At 36.6% G+C, this 23186-nt stretch overlaps 1 protein-coding gene across 5 annotated transcripts in view; it reads right to left on the reverse strand.

Moving 5' to 3' along the window:
• Positions 1–23186, reverse strand: part of LOC131071776 (uncharacterized) — a 260807-nt gene that overhangs the window by 161472 nt on the left and 76149 nt on the right. For all 5 annotated transcript variants that reach the window (XM_059207276.1, XM_059207272.1, XM_059207274.1 and 2 more), the window contains exons 5-7: positions 9650–9753; positions 9396–9491; positions 8812–8908 (exon numbers count right to left, since the gene is read on the reverse strand). In XM_059207276.1, coding sequence (XP_059063259.1) covers positions 8812–8908; positions 9396–9491; positions 9650–9753 — 297 coding nt within the window. The remainder of the gene's footprint in view (positions 1–8811; positions 8909–9395; positions 9492–9649; positions 9754–23186) is intronic.

A 23186-nucleotide genomic window follows, 5' to 3' on the forward strand; every position in this document is an offset into this window, starting at 1 on the left:
GCAACTAGTGGAGATGGGACATTACATTATCATATCCAGGTACCAAAAACATCTTAAATATAACTTTACAAACAGTAATACTCATTGTATCCAGCAAAAATTCTCTAAACCAATATAGTGTGTAAAATGGCAAGGCAATTTGACTGATAGTTCAGTTTTCCTTTCAAATCAATTCTAAGCAATTCTGTTATTGGACATTTGGATCTTCACATCCAGACCAAAAGCCTTAGAAACTTTTAACACAGAACATCCAAATAACATCCCAGACTTGAAATTTTAGAAACTTTATGCGGATTTTTGACATACATTAGGCAAAACACAAGAATGAAAGCCAATACAAAAATTTCTCAGATTGGTTATAAACAAGGGTAAAAAGAAACCTAACCGAACAACAAATAGGGATTCAAAGTTAACTTTTGATACTGCAAGATTGAGTCCCAACAGAATACATGTTATGCGGACAAATTTATATTCGACCCAAGATACAGCCATTCAAGAACATCCAGCCAACTTAAAGAAGATTATTAAAAAAAACCAATATATTCATTAAAAGCATGGAAATATAAAGTATTAAAGTCTAATAACTACCATTTCAATCAAAAGTGTGTAATGTCCCCTCCCTAACCAATTCAGTTGGTGGACCGTTAGCCTATTCAGTTTGGTTCCTGTAGGCTAATGAGTTAGGGTTAGGGAACTTTGGAGGCAGTTTGTCCAGCAGTTTGGTAGTGTTCAATGTTTAGTTGAGCTCCCACTGTTATTATGAGCATAATGCCCTTTTCTGGAGTGATTTTGGGTTAACCTTCCAATACTTGCTATTTTTTGTAAGTCAATTTCGAGCACCGACTAAGCCAGTCAGCAAGGTTACTATTTTTAGTATTGTAGGTGGATTCAATTCTGATGATTATCTCAGCAATTTATATAGTCTAATAGTTTTAAATAAAATAACAGTAAGTTATTAATTAATAAAGTTAAATTAAAGATAACTTTATCGTTATTTTAATTTATTTAATAAATGGACTATAGGGGCCGCCAATTATAAAGTGAAAGATGATTTATTTTAAATGAATGGGGCCTTTTTATATTTGGACGCTACATTGGAAGATTCACAAGTGACTTTTATTAAATTATAAGCAAAAAGCTAGGTTACCACGTTCACCCCTGGGGCCCCCTGGTACGGGTCCAAGTTCGACCGGGTCTGTGGTACGGGTCCGGTTCGACCAGGGTTCAAAAAACCTAGAGTGGGTTCGACCAGTCGAACCCAGTCAAGCCCAGGCAGCTGGGCGGCCCGTAAAGTCAAAAAACAATGCAAATTTAATTTATTTTTCCATTCCGCCTTGTAAAAAGTGAAAGTTATAACCTAAAATTGACTTCTAAAACGATTTATTGACTCATTTCACCTCATTTGTGTTGCATACAAAAGTTTTATGAGAGCAGGTTGAAGAAAGGGTGAACAAAATTTGGCTTCAAAGATCAAAGAGGAGTTGAAGACTGATCTTTGAAGCTTCAACAAGTGTTGCAGCATCATTTCCATACATTTTCAAGCTTCCATCGGCTGCAAGAGGTAGGTTTTTAAACATTTTTTTCCAACTATTTTTGTTTCACAAATTGTCAAACATGAAACTTGAATTTTTTTTATTATTTAGTTTTTGTTTTTGAATATGTTTATATTATTTCTTGCCATAGGAACTAGAATGGCATCTACATCTTCCTCCATTGGCAATGAACAAATAATTGCAAAACAAAGAAATGGTCCAAATTCTCCCTTATGGAAATATGTGGACATTATAAAACAACTTTCGGGAGGTGGGGGATTTCGTTGGAAATGCCATGGATGTGATATTGAACGTAATAGTTCATATTATCGGGTGGTAGGCCATTTGTGTGGAATAAAAGGAAGAGACATCAAAAAATGCCCTGGAAAAAATGGTAAACCTATACCAGATGAGACAATGATGAAATATATTAGGGAGCATGAGGCAGCAGAAGAGAGAAGCCCGTAGATTGAACCAAACCGCATCAAAGAAAACAAAGGGAATGCAAGGCCCTTCTAATCCCACTATTGTAGTAGAAGACCACCCCTTCTTTGCCACAAATGAACCTCAAAGTGAACCACCCTTGACACGTAAAAGAACAAAGGGGCCTTTAGAAACCGCATTCCAAAATGAGAGTAGAGACAATGCTGATGAAGATATAGTAAGGTGCATTTATGCAAATGGGTTGTCATTCAATGTTGTTCGCTCCCCATATTCGAAGCAAATGATAAAAAGTGTTAATGAGGCTCCAAAAGGGTATAAGGGCCCTGGTTATGAGAAGGTACGTGGAACATTATTGGAGAAAGAGGTGAAGAGGGTTGAAGATGCATTGAAACCCATAAGGGATTCATTGTCATGTCCCCACATTTGTAGAAAATATGATTGATATATTTTTACCATAACATATGTAAAATCATAATGAAATTATTATATCATATTATTAATTTACACTTTATATCGATTAATGATTATTTTAATTAGCAATGTTCAAAAATACATTATAAGCAATAGAAAGCAACTTACTAATTCTATTTCCTAAGACCCGATAACCTTTGGTGAATCGGTGGGAAGACTAAGTATTACCCACGTCAGATTGTGGAGGGCCCCGCTAGGTAAAAGTGGTGTCCCTTCATACTGGCTACCAAGAGAAGTATCGTGACTTTCCACCACGATGGTTGGAGAGGTTAAATACCCCTCCTCCCTGTGCAAATCAGAAAAGGAGGAAGAAGGGAAAATCAGGGGTCTGCTGGAAAGGAAATAAAAGAAAGGAATCTCCAGGGTTGCCAATAGGGATAAAGGAAAGTCAACAGTGACAAGTACGTATAAGCCTAACTTTTGATTGAATATTAGAATATAACCAGTCAGCAATTTATATATATTAAAATCATATTGGTATGTAATTATATATAACTGCTGTGTGTAATCTTAATCAAATGGGTGGCATTTATATGATATTAAGTTGAGAAGCAAATAATATATAATTATTCAAACAATATTGAAATGATTATACATAACAGTACTGTTTGTTAAACATAATACATATAGATATACATCTGTTAACGAATCTAGAAGGAATAAGGCAATCAAATGCAGTTTGTAGTAAATTGCTATAATACTGTAAAATGCTAATAATATAAGATGCATCAATGACACTTAATGAATAATTCTGATTTAAAGTAATACTAACAGAAAGAACTGTTAACAATCTGATATAAGACACTAAGCAATATGATATAATGGAAGTATAATAACTATGTCAAATACAATTGATTATCATAATTAGTTGAGCTGAATAACAAATATGATTTCAGTGGGAATATCATAATTGGTTCATTGCATATGAGGGACCCTCTCTTAGGTACGCCACTCCATAGTGGATGCCTAACCCCTGCCACATGGAGCCAAGAGGGATGAAGCATCTGCTCTTGGGCTTAAGAGAGGGGGTGGTTGTGATGAGGGGGAACGGCGATAGGATACCTCGCTGGGTATGCCACTCCATGATGGATGCTTAATACCTGCCATATGGAGCCAAGGGGGATATGGTATCTGCTCTTGGGCCTAGGAGGGAGGATTCCTTGGACACCCTATCCAGCTAGCCTACCCTAGTGTAATGAGGAATTGGATAGCTAAGAAAAGTACCTAGCCTATAAATCTGATTTTATCTAACAAATATGACTGTATCTGACAGATATAACAATCTGAATTTATTTAATAAATCTCATACTAATGGTAATTAATGCATTAAGACATACGTCATTCGACATACTTTTTAGTGTGTGTTTCAGTTTTATAAGTATCATTACATATATATTCTCTAGTTATTATCCAGGAAAACAGTAAACAAAGGTACTCCCCTAAACTTAAATTAGACTTGGGTAAATTGAGGCTAACTTTAAAGGTATAGCTAACTAGGGGACATTACATTCATGGGTTGAGACAGGTGTAACAATTGTTTCAGATGGGTGGAAAGATGCTAAAAACCGTCCCTTGATCAATGTCATAGCGGTGTCCCCTAAAGGGGCAATGTTTTCGAGAGCTGTGGATTGTGAGGACCAAATAAAAGATGGCCAATTTATTGCAGAAATTCTCATCTTTGCCATTGAGTCTGTGGGATCCCGCAATGTTGTCCAAGTCATAACGGACAATGCAAAAAATTGTAGAGTTGTTGGTTTGTTGGTTGAGCAACGCTATGATCACATCTTTTGGACACCTTGTATGGTACATTCAATCAATCTTATGCTACAAAGGATTGGGCAAAAAATAAAATGGATCAGAGATGTGTATGCAGAGGCTGAGGACATCCAGATGTTCATCACAAACCACCACATGTCTCAAGGGATTTTTAGAACCTATTCGAATTTGGAGCTATTGAAGGTAAGTGAAATAGTAATTTAACTTTACATTTTCTGATTTTTTTTAATTTTCAATGTTCATAATATTATTGTGTAAGCTATATTGTGTATTCTTCTTTAAAGTTTGGCTTTATTTTTTAATCATTTGGCATTAATTTGTGTTATAGGTTGCTGAGACCCGTTTTGCATCAAACACAATCGTCTTAGGACGACTTGTGAAAGTTAGAGTGGCACTATGCAATATGGTGATCACGCCAATTGGACTGTATGGAAGCAAAGTAGCACTGAGAGGGCAGAAAAAATTAGGGATAGAATATTGAGTGAGAAATGGTGGGATCTTGTTACATATCTCCTAAGTATCATTGAGCCCATCATGAGCATGATTCGCTATACAAACATGGATAGGCCTTGCATAGGTGAGATTTATGATGGCATTGACTCAATGCTTGAAAAAATAAAGGTCACTATAAATGAAAAAGAGAATGATTCTCAGAAGAAATTCTTCAAAGAACTGGAAGTAATTATTGTAGAAAGGTGGAATAAGATGACCACTCCTTTGCACCTTCTTGTCTATGCCTTGACACCTAAGTACTATAGCAATCAATTTCTTGATAAACCAGGAAGGATTCCACCATGGAGAGATCTAGAAGTATCTGATGGGTACAAGGCAGCATTTCTTAGACTATATCCCGATGATGATTTGCAAGATGTTGTTACAAATGAGTTCATAGAATTCGCAAATGGGAATGGTCTAAGTGTTGATGCACTTCGTCATAGATCAAAGAAGGATGTTCATAGCTGGTGGTACTTCCATGGCACATGCTTCCAACACCTACAACCCCTCGCTATAAAAGTTTTATCACAAGTAAGTTTAATTAATTAAAATTTTAAATTTACAGGTTTTAGTTTATCTATAGTTTACTTTGTCTTCATAGGTTGCTAGTAATTTTATTTTTATTAATGTATAACTTTAATTGTTTACTTTGTCTTCATAGGTTGCTAGTTCATCTGCTTCAGAAAGAAATTGGAGCACATACTCTTTCATCCACTCTGTAAAGCGCAATAGGATGCCATCAAAAAGAGCGAAGAATTTAGTATATGTGCATTCCAACCTACGTCTTCTTTCACACAAACAACATGACTACACCCAAGGGGAAACAAAGATGTGGGATATAGAGCCAGAGCATACTGATTTGGATGCTCCTGCTTCTCAGCTTCTTGCATTGACACTTGATGACTCGGAAATTGAGCCAACTTATAGTGCAAGTGTAAGTGGCATTGGCTCATCTAATGTCAATGTCAATGAGGAGGAGGAGAAGGAGGAGGAGGAGGATGAATTAGATGATCCATTTGATGATTAAACTTTAAGTTTATATTGTTGAAAGTTGAAGCAATGATACTTGAATATTTTGTCATTTTGATATTAAACTTGATGTATATGATGCTATTATGGTATGATCATGATGCTATGATTACAAGTTTATGTTTGTTTTGTTGTTTATATGATGCTATGTGACATGCAAATTTTAATTCATGCTTATAGGCTTCACAAATATCAAAATATATATATATATATATATAAAACTTGCATGTTTTTGTACTAACGAACCCAAACGAACCCAACCCCTTTTCAAAATTTTGTCGTACCGGCATACCGGGTTCTTCGAACCCGAACCGGTAACTTAGGCAAAAAGTGAACAAGGTCGACTTTCCTAGGAGAGCTATAAAAGCAGCTTTGTGGAGCTCATTTCTTATGCTGAGTTTGATATTTTGATATTGCCTTTCTTTTGGAGGAGATTGCTCTTCCTCGGATTGGGAGGATGAAACCCCTTGCAGGCAACATTCTCCACATTATTGAGAGACATTATCCGGAGAATTTCTTGGTGTTTTCACATAGGAAACACAGCTGAGCTTCAATGGTGTTTGATCAATCATCTTCTTCAGTCCAGGTTGTAGATTTATAGAATTAATTTATAGTTTGAAGATTGGAGGAGAGTTAAGGGATGTTCTTGCTGTTTGTACTTGGCATTGGCTGGCTGTACCACCTCCATAGCTGGCCGTACTTCATCTTGGCTGGGCGTGAGACTTCTAAAAGCTGATCGATTTGGGTTTGACTGTATTAATCTTTTGTTTGGAGGCATTTTTTTAGCATTGTTGACTTGGTTTCTTCTTGCCATACTATTTGGAGGTCTTTTGGAGAGTCGCCTAGGGTTTCTGGGTGATATCATTGCTGCAGACCCTTATTTTCTATTGCCAGCAAATGGGTATGTTGTACTTATGTTTGTAATCGGATTTGCCCATATGGATATCTCCAGTTTTGCTTCTGCAATGTACTTTCAGAATATAGCTGATTATAAGCATTGAAAATTGCAAACATTTTTCATTTATATTGCTGTTATCAAATTATATCAATTGCAATATATTTCTGCTCTTTCTATTCTCCTATCTTCTCTATCAAACATTCTCAAAACATATTCAAAAAGAAAAGAAAAAACAAAGGCAAACAGGGCTGCAGATTTCAAAGTGTCAACTATTAATTTTGTAACGTCGGTCGTACTATTTCATGCTTCCGATATATATATATTAATTTGATTACATATACTAATATATTAACGTTAACTAATGAGAAATAAAACCAAAGTCAACTTATCGCGTTTGACCAACGGTTACACCGTTCATGGTATCGGGTGGTAAAGTGATTCTCAAACAAGTCACACTCCTTCCGATCAGGTAAGTAAATGGTGACTAGTTTATATACTGTGGTGAGAGGTCCGTAGGGAATAGATGTGTCTTCCCACGTGGGAAGACATATCTCTTCACTATGTAACCCCTCATCCACTTATATAGCATGCTTACATTGAGGAGGATGCACACACCGAAATTGATAAGTCTAGTGCATCTTTAAAACATGCTATAGCAAATAAAATACAACTTTCAGATCATATCTCCATCTCTTCTATTTTGATCACAAAATTTTGAAAGAACTTAACATGGTATCAAAGCGAAGTTAAGGAAGATCATATTAAAATTTTGTAACGATCTCATAAACTTTCACCAGGCTCTTGCTAAGATCACATTCCCATAATCCTAATGGCAACTGGAGTTAGGTTTGAAGATAGATTAGATGGAGCATCAAATTTTGTATCTTGGAAATTCAGGATCATGCTTGTTTTGAAAGAAAATAAAATTGACTCCCATGTCAAAAGTGAAATTCCTGAACCCTCTGATGATACAGAGAAAATTCAGTGGAGCAAGGACAGTGAGAAGGCCCTTAAGATAATTGTGGATTCAGTAAGAGACCACATTGTACCAGTCATTTCTAAATATGAGACGGCCTTTCAGATGTTCAAAGCACTAGCTGACATTTATGAAATCAACAACACTAGCAGGGTTCTCACCCTAAAGAATCAATTACACCATATAAAGATGAATAAAGGAGAAACAGTTACATCCTATTTCTTGAGGATCACTGCGCTTAGGGATCAACTATCCACTATTGGACATCTAGTAGACAACAAAGAACTTGCTATGATGGCCCTAAAATGAAATTCCTACCTCATGGGAATCGTTCATTCAAGGAATCAGTGCTCGTTCTAAATTTCCTAAGTTTGATAGATTGAAAACTAATTGCATTCAAGAGGAATCTTGGCTTGTCACAAGAGGAATAAAACAAAACAATGGTAATGAAGACATTCAAGTTCTAAACTCTAATTCCCACAAGTAAGGAAAGAAGAAGAACTTTAAGAGAAAGAGGGACAACAGCTCAAATGGGAAGAGGTCTTCAAAGAAGAAGAGAGACATTTCTGAATTACAATGTTTCAGATGTGACCAATATGGGCACTATGCAATGAAGTGTCCAGACAGGATCAAACAACAAGCTTCAATGGCAGAAATTAAGAAAGGGAGTAATTCCGAGAAGCTAGTCTTCTACTCAGCCCTCTCTAGTCAAGTCACCTCCAGTTTCAACACATGGGTGATTGACATCGGAGAATCTCGACACATCACTGGATTTCGTGAGCACCTAGATACACTTGTGGAAAGTTCAAATGAAGAAGTCCAAAAGCTCTAATGAGTTAGGGGATTTTGTGAGCACAGAATTTTCAAAAAACTTAACATCAACAAACTTGACAAGAACCAAATTGCATTTTCAGCAAGCTGAGACATGACATGGGAACCCAAGGTGAATTGATTTTTTAAATTTTAAAATTAGAAATAACATGTCTGGATCAGATCAAACCAATTTGATCAACCTAAAAGTTCTGGATCATTGGTAACTATGGTAATAAAGACTCCAGGTTACTTAAATTTATTAAATCCTTATGCACTAAAGATATAACTATTATATTATAAACCATCTCATATTTCTAATATTTTTTTCCAGCACAATGCATCATTTATGTACATTAAACCATTGTTAAATAACTCACCAACACGATTCTGCAAAATTGTTCCAATTCCAGAACGAACATATGTTGGCCAAGCTGCATCTCTAGAATCCAATTTCAAAGACATTCGTATGGGGGCCTGTGCATCCACATAAAGACGAAAAAATCTAACCATAATAAAACTGTAATACAGAAATTTTACATATTTACAGGCATCAAATACCAAACTGTAAAGGATACTCAACTATTGACTTTGCATGGAACTACAATTATCATGGCATCCACATACTACAGTGTTCAATAACTTACTAGCAAGTTTAATTCTGATGTAGAAGTTAAAAGCAGAGAGAGAAAATGTTGAAGTCAAATACAACATTAAGCACGATAAAAGTCCATTGCGCAAAAATTCTCCTTTGATATCTAATATTGTTCTCTCCATAAAAAACTTATTGGAGATAAAGGCCATTCTTAATAAAGAGATTTCAGCATCCATTTCAAGATCTATGCTCCTATTGCCAACATGCTAGTGATAATTAGCAATATTACCCAGAGGAAATGATAGGTGCTCTATATTTCAAATTTATAGCTCTCTACAAAAATTAATATCGAGAGATTCCTGTACCTACCAAATGCTCAGAAGTAGTAAGAGTTAACATCAAAAGCAGAGCATCAAACTTGAGTAATGTTTGCTGGATTGCAAATTGTCTGGCTATTGCAACTGCCTGCAAAAATATCACATAACAATTTTTAAGATACAAGCTTCATTGTGGAAAAACAAATAATGCCATAAAAATTAGCCTGCAAATTCAGACTCCAATGAAGCACAGAAATGACCAAAGAAAAAAGAAATACCACCAACAGGACGGTTTGAATCACTTACCACAGTAGCTAGTTGACCTGAATATTCAGAAATCTCTGTTTTCACAGGCATCTTGTCCAGCAAAAATTTCATCAATACCATAGCCATTTGAAGTGATGGAGAATCTGCAATTCATCTACAGCCGTCATTCAAATGTTCAAAGAAAAGGACAACAGCTTCCATACAACCAATTGTCTATCGTTTCAGGCCAATGCCACCAATCACAACAAATATCAAAAAATTGGCTTAAACTACAAGAACATGAATTTTTGAGGAAAAGAAGTACAAAGAAACAATTTACATAAATATTTATTTCTTAGTAATATATTTTGCACCAAAAAGAGTTGGTATTTCAAGGATCAGTAGGCCACAAACAAGGATCTTCATTGCAAAAATAAGGATAAGATGGATGAAAACAAGCATGAATACAGAATAAAACAGTTATTAATTATTGATTAGCAATACAAAAAATAGTAAATACAGCAGCAGTAAAAATCACATCATGACCTTCAAGAACCTATTCAACAAGCTACCTTGAGATTAGAATTCTCAAATTCTAACAGGAACCAGGAAACAAAGTACATCTAGATTTCAAGTAAAGCCTTTAGAAATACAGTGTTTTATCATCTATAATTAAAGTTCAAATCTGACTTCTTAAAGAAAGCAAGGAATCTTTAAGTCTATCAATAGAATTGCTCATCCACCAATAAACCACATAAAAGATTCATTGCATGATCACTGGTTTCCACGTTCAAGGAGGCTACAACTAGAACAGCATTTCAAGCACCACATGATCTATATTTAAGTAGTCTCTGACTCAGGGAGATAGCATCTTGAAATTGTGAACTTTGGTTTTCTATAGCAGAACAATAACTATGCTGTTACATATAAACAACAGAATATTTGTAAAAGTGGAACATGGTACCATTCGCACACATAAAACAATGCTAACAACATGTTTAAAAACTCAGACTTAGCAATAGCTTGACTAACCCAAAACTTTTAAAAACTCGAGACCAAAAAACTCAGGACAATTCAGCAAAATCATCAAACATTAAAAATAGTAATAAATCAATTTTTTAAAATATTCTTTCAAAACATGCATCTCGCTGAATCTATGGACCATATTATGGGTTTCCTTCATATATAGATTAAAATTAGAGTCCAATACTCTTCACAGACCAAATAATAAGTTCAAAGTTTCAATACATATTAATTGTAGCGTCGTAAATTGTACACCCTTAATGGGTGGTACAATTTCGCGCTTAGGTTAGCACCCACCTTGGTGTGTTGCATTTTGCATTTTAAAATTCCCTTTAAGCATTTAATTAATTAATTTAATTAAATCTAAAGACGTCTTTTATCACTCCACACATCATAAAATAATAAGTTCAAAGTTTCAATACATATTAATTCTAGCGTCGCAAATTGTACATCCTTAATGGGTGGTACAATTTCACGCTTAGGTTAGCACCCACCTTGGTGTGTTGCATTTTGCATTTTAAAATTCTCTTGAAGCATTTAATTAATTAATTTAATTAAATCTAAAGAGGTCTTTTATCACTCCACACATCTAAAGAGATCATGTTTTGGCAGTATTATAATGTTTGGATCCAGCTTTGTGTGAAAATATATCAATTCTAGGTCGGCCTACGATCAAAAACAAAGTTGAGGTTTCATATATATAGCCTTTCCTTTCCTCATTTGAAGGATCCATTCTCTAGCAATTGAAGGAGCCTCTTATGAAGTGAAAATACAAGTTATGTGAAGTCTTCAATCAGCAAATCAAGCATTTATCAAGTCTACATCAACCATTTTCATCATCAATTGAAGCTTTGAAGATATTGAAGAATAATAGGAGATCACCAATTGTTGATTGGCGTGTACCTCTCCCTTAGGGTTTGGTATGGTTTCATGTAATTTACATATCTTTATATGAGTTTCACAAAACTAGTTTTCAGATCTACATTATTGCTTTAGATCCATTATTACATTTGTGATTTGAAGCATTCTCATTTACATTATGTTCATTTAGGGTTTTGTACTCAACATAGGGTAGAACTCTAAATTTTGGCATTCTAGCTCATTAGGATCTTACAAACACATGAGATTCTAGGGCACACACACTTTTCAATATTACATTGGCTATTTGTGTAGGTGGAAATCACCAAAACAAGGGGTTTGACTAAAGCAAAACCCTATATAGCCACCCAAACACCACTTTCCAAGTTGCAGGTGCAGGTACAAGAATCTCTCGGAGCTGCAATCTTCCAGAAAGACGGAATTTGTAGCTACAGATCCAAATCCTGAAGGTCTCAAATTGTTGGGACCATGGTGCCCAACGCCCTGATCCAAGACCATGGCGCCCAGCGCCCGAGTCCTCTGAGGTTTCTGGCTTCTTTTGGCAGTTTGACAGGTAAGAGTCTCAGACAACAGCTTCCAGAAGCATAAATTAGTTCAGCAACAAGGACCAAGGCACCCACCGCCCTAGTCCGGCTCATTCCAGCTCAGTTTCTGGTGACAGGTGCACACCAAAATTTCCCCTTCAGCTCTGTACTTTGTATCTCAATTTCAATTTTGTATCTTTCTTTTATTGCAGTTTACCTAGTCATTTCATTCATCTTTCTAGCTTAGTTTGTCATCATTGTACATTTAGCTCACTTCCCTTTCATAGTAACAAAGGAATAGAAACCCTAAGAGTAATCCTTGACTCTCTTTCACAAGAGTTAGTCAAAGTGAATTACTTCCTTAGGATCTTTCGTATTCCAATGTATGGAGGAAAGTGGGGTTAGGTCCTAAACTACCCGATCCCATTTTTCACCATCACATTAACTAAAAGTTTCAATACCAAAAATAATTAAAAATCATATATTTCTTCTATGACAAAGGCTTAGAAAACTCTATTGCTTGTTGTGGAAGTGGATGTTAAAGATGTGGTATTCTGAACAAGAGCCTCAAGCATAGGACCAAGCTGTGTATGTGGTGAACATGCCCTTGATGGCTTGTCATTATTAAACATTAAAATGTCCACTTTTGCCTAAGCTTTATGTGCCTTCGTAATTTGTCTAATTTTATTGGTGTCACATTAGAAATTGCCAAACTTGTCTTAGTGATCTAGGGGGTAAGATTCCACCACATGATTTCTTGGTAGTGTGAAATTTGATTAGTGTTGCCATCTTAAAACAACTAGGTATTCAATATTAAAAATAATTTTGTAAATGCCAGGTGTTAAATCGAATTTACTTCTTATGCCACTTATAGATTTCCAATCGAAATAAGGATCTAGAATTGATGCTATTTGGAGCTCACCTGGCTATTTAATTTAGCTTATATTACTTATCATGTCTAGAGTTTTGTAATAGCCTACCCAGAAATTTTGTTCCAAGTTGCAATAATTCTCTGTTTTTTACTAGTTGACATTTTGTCAAACAATTTGCAAGCTAAAATCAACCACACAAATATCACATCATTAAATGATTGCATAGAGATATTTTGTCAAATAGTTACTCACTGTTGTCAGGTAATTATGTCATATTGTAATTAGAATGTTACGTGTGTTAAGGGTCGGTGGTTGCGTGACGGTTGTCGGCTGTTGGCATCGGACAACCTGTACCAACACCTATATATATGTACTTGGGCTTCTATTTCCATATATGTGATAGGCGGAAGGGAAACTATGCTTTGAATGTACTGGTATTGTGGAATCAATGAATACAGACATATGAGTTCTTCTCACTTGCATCCCTATGTATTGCTACCTTTTCTATTTTCATGTTCTGTTATGCATTGAATGCACACACACCCCTTACGGGCAAAACACTCACATTATTTGGTTTCAAGAATGCTGTACAATGAGTCTCCAATATGGCAGAAACAGAAATCAGAATACAGATAATAAAAAGATTTGGTATCTAACCTAATAATGATGTCAAGATTGCTTGCAGAGGGTAGTGTTATTCATAAAATAATATTGACGAAGATATTGCAACTGAAAGTACATCAACAATCACTCATTATACGGTTAATATTTCCATATAAAATAAAGGACACACAAGTGAAGCTATACCAAGTGTTGTGTCTCAATCTTTCTTCACATAAGCGTATTCATAGTTATGACAGATTGCTGGAAATGATAATAAACTATTTGAGAACTGCTTGTACCTCAATTTTAATGCACAATAAAGAGCAGCCAAAAGTGAACGTTTCATAGATTGAACCGCTGATAAGAAATATGCCAGAACTTACCATTGGGTACTATCCCTGGGGTAAGAAGTTCAATAAACTCTGTCCATAGTGGTATGTGTTAATTTTAAGCAATCAGATGTTAATTTAAGCAATTAGATTATAATCAGACTGTGAGCAAACAGTAACAGCAATAAAACACAAAACACAAGACACCAATACCCTGGGAAAACCTCCCTCTTGCAGGTGAAAAAACCAGCCTTAAATATGATATGTATTATCTCAAATGTAGACAATTTACAAGGCAATGACTTATCTCAGATTGCTGTTCAAGATATCAGTAAAGAATGCAGCCCTTTATTAACAGCAGATGGTTAAGAGGAGCAGCAGATGTCTAGATCAGATTCGCACAAGAGACCTTATTGAATTCACATGAAGATCCTTGACAACTTCGCCACCTTGAAGAGTTTGCACAATCACTTTATACAAGTTCGTATGAGGAAGGATCGCTGCTAGGAGAGCAGATAGCATTTGGTGATATGATGATTGACTAATGGCTTCATTTGCTGTTATATTTATATCCATCTTAGCGCCAACCCTCAAGTCGGCTTACATTGATTTATTGCACCCTCAAGTCGGCTTGCATTGATTTATTTTATTTATTGCCTTTAATGTTACAAGTTTGGGTCCAGCCCAAAGCAACAATTTAGTGTCACCACGTTACAAGTTACAATTAATTTTCTCCATGCTACATGATGGGGCCCAGCCCAAAATTCTATTTACATAATAGATAATACATGTGTATTTTAATTGTCATTGACAACATTAATATACAATAGATAGGTATCCGAGCTAGCTACTATTTCAACAGTATGGTCAGCTGTCTCAATACTTCCAATAGGAGCACTAAATTTGCAATATGCAAGCTAGGAAAGTGATATGACTCCAAGGCCCTTAGAATTCTCCACGTCACCTTCAAAGGACATTTGAATTCCTTATGGAAGTTGTTCTGTCACTTCTTAAACTCAATTTCCCTTTTAATCACTATCAACCTTTTTGGGAGACGCAGCTGCTGGCATGGGTCCCATGCACCTTGTTTTCTATCTGCAATTAGAGGAAAAAGACCCAACTCTTCTCTACTAGCAGCTCCAAGCTTCCAACTTGCTTCCTCTCTGAAGTGACACCATAATATGCTAGGCGAAACCTTTAAAATTGATGCCACATCCATACACTATAACCAAAACTCACTGCAACCCCTTTTATCACCCAAGACTCTTGCAAGCAACACGTCGCCCTTAAGAAGGTCCCACGAAACCACTATGAAGGCTGCAATAGCATTCTTAATTTGCTTGAATCCTTTTAATCAAGGTTGCAAAACTCGCCAAAAACTCACAAAACTAATGAGTACTCGCGAGCCAATTTGCCAGGCGAGTCACTCGCCCAAAAACTCATTGATGAATTTTTGTAAACTTGCAACGATTTTTGCTTGAAAAACTCGCAAGTAAATGCAAAAAATTGTGATTTTTCCTTGAAAAACTTGTCCAAATTGATATAATTTAGTTTTTCATGCTTGTAGTTTAAAAAACACAATTTTCATTAGTGGTGAAGTAGAAATGTTTCTAAGTCCCCATCTTTGTCTTCAAGTCAAACTCAATCTCTCATCAAGAATATATACATGAAATATAACATTTTAGTATAAAGTCACATTATATTTCATATATATATTGGCAAGATGTTTGAGAGTGATTTTAGATCTCTAGGAGTTATAATGCAAATTCTAGGTTTTCGAAGATCTTATAAATTTTCAGACACTCGAATTTCAGTAATGACCAGGCTCCTATCAACATTCTCTCACTCTCTCTATCTCACCCTCTTTATCTCCCCTAAACTCTAGACCTATCTCTCTCCCTATCACTCTTCCTTTATCCCCCTCACTCTAGCCCTCTCTATCTCACTCTCCTCTCTCCCCCAAGATCTAAACCTATTTCTCTACCTCTCTCTCTCATCCTCCAACCCCCACGAGGTGCTACCCTCAACCTCGTTTTGGTGTTGCCCCCAAACCCCCCATCAGACTTTATTCGTACACAACTTGCCAAAAATATCTTTAGATGGGGCAACTTCTACGTATGACATGGCTAGTGGAAGTGGCATTGAAACTCAGTTAGGGTTGAACTTGTTTTTTGGTCTATGATATGCATTAAACTCTAATTTTGATTTACATATGATGGAAATTAGTAATATGCTCAACAAATTTAGTAGTATGTGTTTTTAAAGAATATTTTTTAAAATTTATGTATTTTAAAATGTTTGATAAATTTACCGAGTTATCGCTGATTTTTTCCTCAGTTTTTTGGCGAGTCCTGAGTTTTTTAAATTTTTGGACCAGCCGAGTCATTGCCGAGTCCAAATTTTTCAACTATGCTTTCAATAAGTCTCATGCCTTCCTAAATCCTTGAATAAGAGTAGGGCAACTAGAATTTAGAATAGTAATGTTTATTCAACCATGCCAAATGTAGTGTCCATGACTTAGAACATTGAGCACAACAAATTTATTATTTTGTACCCAATCACAATAAATTTTACCTTTCCACACTAAATCAAATCAACTAATATATCTTGCCTGAATACACAATCCGTTATCTCCAAATCTTCAAAACATGTGTGAAATCTGAATGACTCCACCTGCAAATAGGCTAGGCCAGATCTCTCACTACCAAAACCAATATTCATCATAAGGGTTTTCGTCCCAAGGCTGAAAAGCTAAACAACAACTCAAACTCCCACAAAGGGTTTCACCAAAGATAAATAATCCAAAATGAATGAAAATAAACCTCTTTAGCCTCTTTTATAACTTCTGTATAGAACTTTCTGGAATTTGATTTAAAATCACTTTTAAATAAATAAACCTTTTTTCTTCGTAAAAGTGACTTTATTTCATTATTTGCTTTTTCAGGCACTAAGTCACTTTAAATTCATTTTATAAATAATTACTTTAAGTTGTCCCTAAATTTATGTTTTTTTGACAACTTAATAATTAATTATTTAATCATTAAATTATTTCCTACATACCCATTTAATTTCTTCCTAGTCCTAATTCCTTTTTTTATTTTTTATTTTTTCATCATAATTATTATAATTATATTTATATCTGTACTTACATATTTATTTTCAGATTTTTTTCTTAATCTTCATTTTTTTTACTCTATTTTGTGATTTTGTCTTTTTTTACCATTCCGTGTTCTTTTTGTCAATTTCATGCTTTCCATTATTTATTTCCTCATATTAATTAGATGAATGCATGTTTTTTGTCTCTTCTCCTGATTTCATTTTTAATCCTTTTATTCTTTATTATTTTTGTTGTTCCTATTTTCTTTATTTTTTTCCCCTCATAATAATTTTTATTATTAGCAAGCATTTTTATTGTCTATTGAGATTTTTGGTTCTTTCTTTACTTTCTCTATAATGTCCCCAAATTATAAATACCCAAATTTTTGCCCTACATCATTAAAAACAAAGTAGAGTTAGAGATACCTTTCACTCTGATCGAGATCCCGCAAACAAGTTAGGAGTAATTTACAATCATAATTCATAAAAAGATCTTCTAATTAGAAATCATCAAACATATATTAGAATTATAGATCTAATCAGTTTGAGAAGGTTCAACCATAGAAGAGCTAAGATAGGGTGTCCTAGAGATCCTCTACCCTAGGCCCAAGGGCAGAATACTATCCCCCTTGGCCTCATGTTGCCCATGCCATCCATATGAGGTGGAGTACCTAGTGAAGTGTCCTATAACCCTTCCCCTCAATCTTGCCACATTTTACCCTACTTCCCATGATTAAACATTATTAATGCATTCATTTACCATGAATAGAGAGCATGAGTAACATTCACAATAGGGTGCCCTGGAAGTCCATCCTTTCTAAGCCCAAAGGCAATACCCTTTGTAGTTTGCACCCCTTTGGCCCCATGGGTTCCCCTGTCTTATACCATGAGGTGGCATACCTAGAAGATGACCCCATCACCGTACCCCTACTTGTAATTCCCCAATTTCTCTACCATGGCTAAGGATCACAAGGCCACCTCATGATGATGGTTTAGGACCATCAGTTAAGGACCACATGAGGCCAAGGAGGATAAGGTCCCGACCTTGGGCCTAGGGTTGAGGGTCAAGGGCACCCTATTGCAGCTCCCCTACTATCTCCACATAGATCAATTGTTGAAGTGAATCAATCATAAGTAGTGAGAGGTTAACATGATGGAGGTGAACGGTGTAAAGCCCTCACTAGGTACACCACCTCATGATGATGGTTAAGGACCATCAGTTAAGGACCACATGAGACCACAGAGGATAAGGTCCTATTGTTGGGCCTAGGGTAGAGGATACTTGGGGCACCTCATCATGTCTCCCAACACAACCCTCACTATGGTTGAACTTCCATGTAATCATTGAGATTTGTTGTGTAGATCAATATATATTTCCTAACCCTAGAATTGGATGTATTTCATGAGTAATATCTACATTGTTGTCTAATCGGATTGCAGGTTTCCAAAACAGGCTTATCTCATCTTATTCTTGAGTGAAGATTATATCTCTAACTATTTTTTGCCCTTGTTTCATTCTAATTTGTGAATTTAGGGCAAAGTATAAGGTGATCCCAAAAGGGGGACATTACATTCTCTTAATTACTTCCTTATTTCTGTATTAATAAATCCACTTATTATTTCATTTTCCTAGTCTAATTCTCATAACCTTTCAAATTTTTAATCTCATTATTTACCTACACATTTCTTATTCATATTTATTCAATTCTTTTTCTTTTAAATATAGTTCCTTCTTTCAATTATATTTTTCCTTTTGTAGCCTTTTTCTGAACTTTTGACCATTCTGGATTCTCAAACCACATGTTGCCTATCACTCACTCCTCCCATCTCTTTTATATAGCCTGCATTTGCAACTTCACATCTGTTTGAATTCCTTTGGCACTCTTCATCCTAATGATGGATCATGGAGTGTGATCTGAAACGTTGATACAAAAATCTTTAACACAATTTAATCTCGAAAGAGTTATCTCTTAATACAAAAAGGTTCAGAAGTGAAATAAGAAGGCACAAACATACTCGAAAACTTTCTCTTAATCAATATTACCAAAAATAGATACCTTCCGATAATAGAATTTCCCTCCAAAAAGTTTGGAGCGCACCAGAAATGACAAAACCACTATCAAAAAGCATCAACAGACTCAGCATGATCCCCATACCTCAATGTCAATAACTGAACTCCAAACCGATAAGGATGTTGCTCTCTAAGAAAATTGGAGTTCCCTAGGAATCTGGAAAGGCCAAAAATGGGACATTACGAGTTTCAACTTGACATGGCTAATTTTGAAGGAATCAACTTAGAAAGCTTTGAAGTCACTAATGTTTATTAAAGTTTAATAGTTCGATCAGATTGAGAGTCTACATTGAGTTGATTTTGATATCTAATCTCATGTTTACCTTTGGCATCTCCCTCAAAACTGATCACAGATTCCATTCTAGTTTATTTCCATATCAGGCCTGCTAAAGTTAAATGGACCTCAATAAAACCAAGTTTTCCTATTGGTTATCAATCAAATTTTATGTCAATTTTGTATTCAATTCAGATATCAATCAATCACTTTTTCAATCTCATGTTCCTCCACTGTCCTTGAATATACCAAAATATCATCAAGAAACACGAGGACAAATCGGTCAAGGTTGGTGCGAAACACCCCATTCATCAGACTCATAAAGACTAAGGGTGCATTAGTCAACACAAACGGAACCACCATGAACTCATAGTATCCATAACGATACAAAAAACAATCAGATGAATGCCAGCCTCATGAAAGGGAAGCTAACGATACCCTAACTTGATGTCAATCTTAGAGAACACTCTGGCTCCCTTCATTTGATCAAACAAATCATCTATCTCTAGTAAGGGATATGGGTTCTTCACCATCACCTTCTTCAAATATCATTAATCTATGCACAAGCAAAGAGATCTATCCTCCTTAACGAAGATGACAGGTGCTCCCCATGGGGAAACACTAGGACAAATGTGGCCTTTAGCCAACAACTCCTCCAACTATAAATGGAGTTCACTCAACTCATAAGTGGTCATACAATATGGTGTCGTAGAAATGGGCTTTGCTCCAAGAACAAGATCATAGAATTCTATGTCATGCTTAGGCAGCATGCCTGGGATCTAGTTCAAGAACACATCAGCAAAATCTTGAAGGATAGGGTAATCATCAAGGGATACCTCCCGACTCTCACCCTCATCTAGATCACTCATTAAAACAACAAACAACTAGCAACCCTGTCGCATACATTGTTTTAGCTACATAGTCGAGATCATGCATAGGGAGATGGGTCTTTGAACCCCTACAATCTCAATTCTCTCTCCCAAATCATCCAAACACTTAATCGACATGCATCGACAATCAATGAAAATCTAATGAGCATCCAACCAATCCATACCTAAAATGATCCCATAGTACCCCAAAGGAAGAACACAAAGGTCTATGGTGGTAGTGAAGGTGCCCAAATCCAACACACAACTATGAACTAGGGAGTCGATGGCCACCTTAGCACCAGTCGCCAATTCAACCTGCCAACTATTTTGCTACCTCGCCACCACAAGCCCACAACACTCCACAAGAAATGGGGATATAAAAGAGTCCAAAGCACCAATATCAAATAAAATAAAGATAGGAATCCCACATAGCACACCTAATGTCTCAATCACTCTATCCTGATAATCAGATTGACAATTATCAACCATTGCAAATACCCTGTGAGGTCTACCTAAATCATCAACTATAGGCTAAAAAGTGGCTTAACTCTAACTAGGTCCTAAAACTATCTTTGAGGACACTGAATTGATGTGTGACCATGCTAGCCACAAGTGAAACATCCTTTACCACCAAAGCCACAGCCTGCAAAAGGCGCACTAGACTGATGGAAATTGCCTCTACTAGAACTCTGCAATGCACTCTAGGATGGCTACCTACAATGAAGCTCTATAGTTTGTCCCCTCCTACGATGATTAGGAGGACGATGTCCTCTATAACACTGTTCACTAGGAGGAGCTTGAGAAGACCTATGTCTCTAGTGTTGTTGATAACCCGTCCTAGAAGGTGCGGAATGTGCCCTAGAAGATCCTGGGTGCCTCAAGCATCCAATCCTAATGGAGGTGCACTCCCAACCTACACTCTTGTCTGACCTCTAATCCCCCTAGCCAAGATCTCCTTAATCAATCTTGCCTTCTCTATGGCAACCTCCAATGTCTTGGGCTCAAATACACATAGACCACCACTGATATGGGCATTAAGGCCTCGAACAAAGTGTTCTACTAAAACAGGCTCATCATAAAAAATGCTAGCATACTACTTGAGATCAAAGAAGCGATGCTCATACTGGTCTACAATCATAGCCATTTGTCTTAACTCGTGGTACTCACCAACACACTTCTAACAATAATGCTTAGAATGGAAATGTGCACGGAATCTCTCTAAGAAGATCTCCCATGAAACTAAACCAATGTCTAAATGGAGCAATTGCTCCTCCATACACCACCATGTAGATGCAAAACCCCTAAGATGCATGATGGCACATCTACACCTAGTATTATTGCCATAAGGGTGCATAGCAAAGCACCAATCTAAATCTATCGGCCAAGTCTCCACCTCGATACCACCGCAAGAACCATCGAATATTGGTGGATGTGACCTCAAAAGGTCTCCCCTATATCTTGCAAGTATGACATCTCACCCACCATGGTGCGATCTCTCCTACAAGGGGAAACATGATCTCTTCCATGGTCAACTCTAAAATAACTTGGGATCCGAGAACCCTCTCTCACATTGTTGGGATGGGTGGGACTCCTCATGCTAAGATACCTCATCTCAAAGCCCCAAACATGTTATGATCTCTTGTAGAAAATTAAGCACTTTAGAACACCCAAGTCCACCATCTTGACCAGCCCTTTGATCCTATACGTGCTACTCCTAAGTCGTAATGATCATCCTAACGACCCTTTTGACGATGATTCAGTCAAGTACCTGGGCGAGTGCCTCGAGCTCGACTGCGACCACTACCCTTAGGAGGCATCCTTCATAACACAATAATACATGAATTAGGCAAAACATAAACTCATCTATAAGTCATGCTAAGGCCCTTAGGAGGCATCCTTCATAACACAATAATACATGAATTAGGCAAAACATAAAAGCATCTATAAGTCATACTAGGGCAATGAGAATTCAATGATAAGCATCATAGAATACTATATAACAAACACATGCCACTCACGCCAAACACAATGAGCACATATGCACTAGAGCTCCCAATATATGAACATGGGCTCTAATACCAAATGTAGTGCCCCACCAAGGAACTCTAGAGGATGAGCAAAATACTGATAGAACACATGAAAAAAAAAATTGAAGTAATTAAGTGTAAACATGCATATCATAAGAGAGTACTACACTCAAACCTCAGATTAGGTCAGCTTGTCGTTATCCAACAATGCACATGAGGAAGACTAAACACGTAAAACTTCAACCGGACATGAGGATAGGTCTCCAAAACCCTAGGACAAGGTTACAGAAGTGAATAGGGTTACAAGTCCTGATTTGAAAAACGGGACTATCTACTAGGTCCTAGGTGTCACCAATGAGCTTCAACAAATACCCAATTGCACACAAACGCCCCTAACACTATACAAACTCACTCTAAACCATCTCAAACCACCTCTAAGGGTTCCCAAACATCACTATTTTTGAAATGCAACTGGAACAGAGCCAAACAGACACTCCAAGCTCCTGAAAACCCTGCCAAAAGAAATACAAGACTAGGTGCCAACATAGAACTATGGTGCTAACATAGGACTATGGTGCTAACTTTGGACAATGGTGGGAACTTTGGACTAATGCGCAGAAAAAGGACTAATGCGCAGAGCGCAAGTGTCCTCAATCCACGCTAGTGTCCTCATTTTCCGCTAGCATCCTCCAAGATGGCAGATTTGCACTATCATCCTCTAAGACATGCTTCTGGCCTAACCAATGAGCTTCTTGGTTGGACAGATTGGACCCCGAGACACCTCAATCCCCTTATTGAAGTCAAAATATCCTCATGACACTCAAATTGGGAGAATTCAATGAAAAGGTCTGAAGACAACACAAGAAAAGTGTCTCTAGGTCACTAGATGACACCTACAAGACTAGTCCAGATTCGGGTGGACCCTAAACATACTCAACCCACCCCAAACATCCCTAAACCATTACCAACACTTCAGGGATGTCCAAAGCATCTGAAAACTACATTGGGACACCTTGACACTGAAAGATGC

This window comes from Cryptomeria japonica, chromosome 6, assembly GCF_030272615.1.
Source record: "Cryptomeria japonica chromosome 6, Sugi_1.0, whole genome shotgun sequence".
Taxonomy (NCBI): Eukaryota; Viridiplantae; Streptophyta; class Pinopsida; order Cupressales; family Cupressaceae; genus Cryptomeria; species Cryptomeria japonica.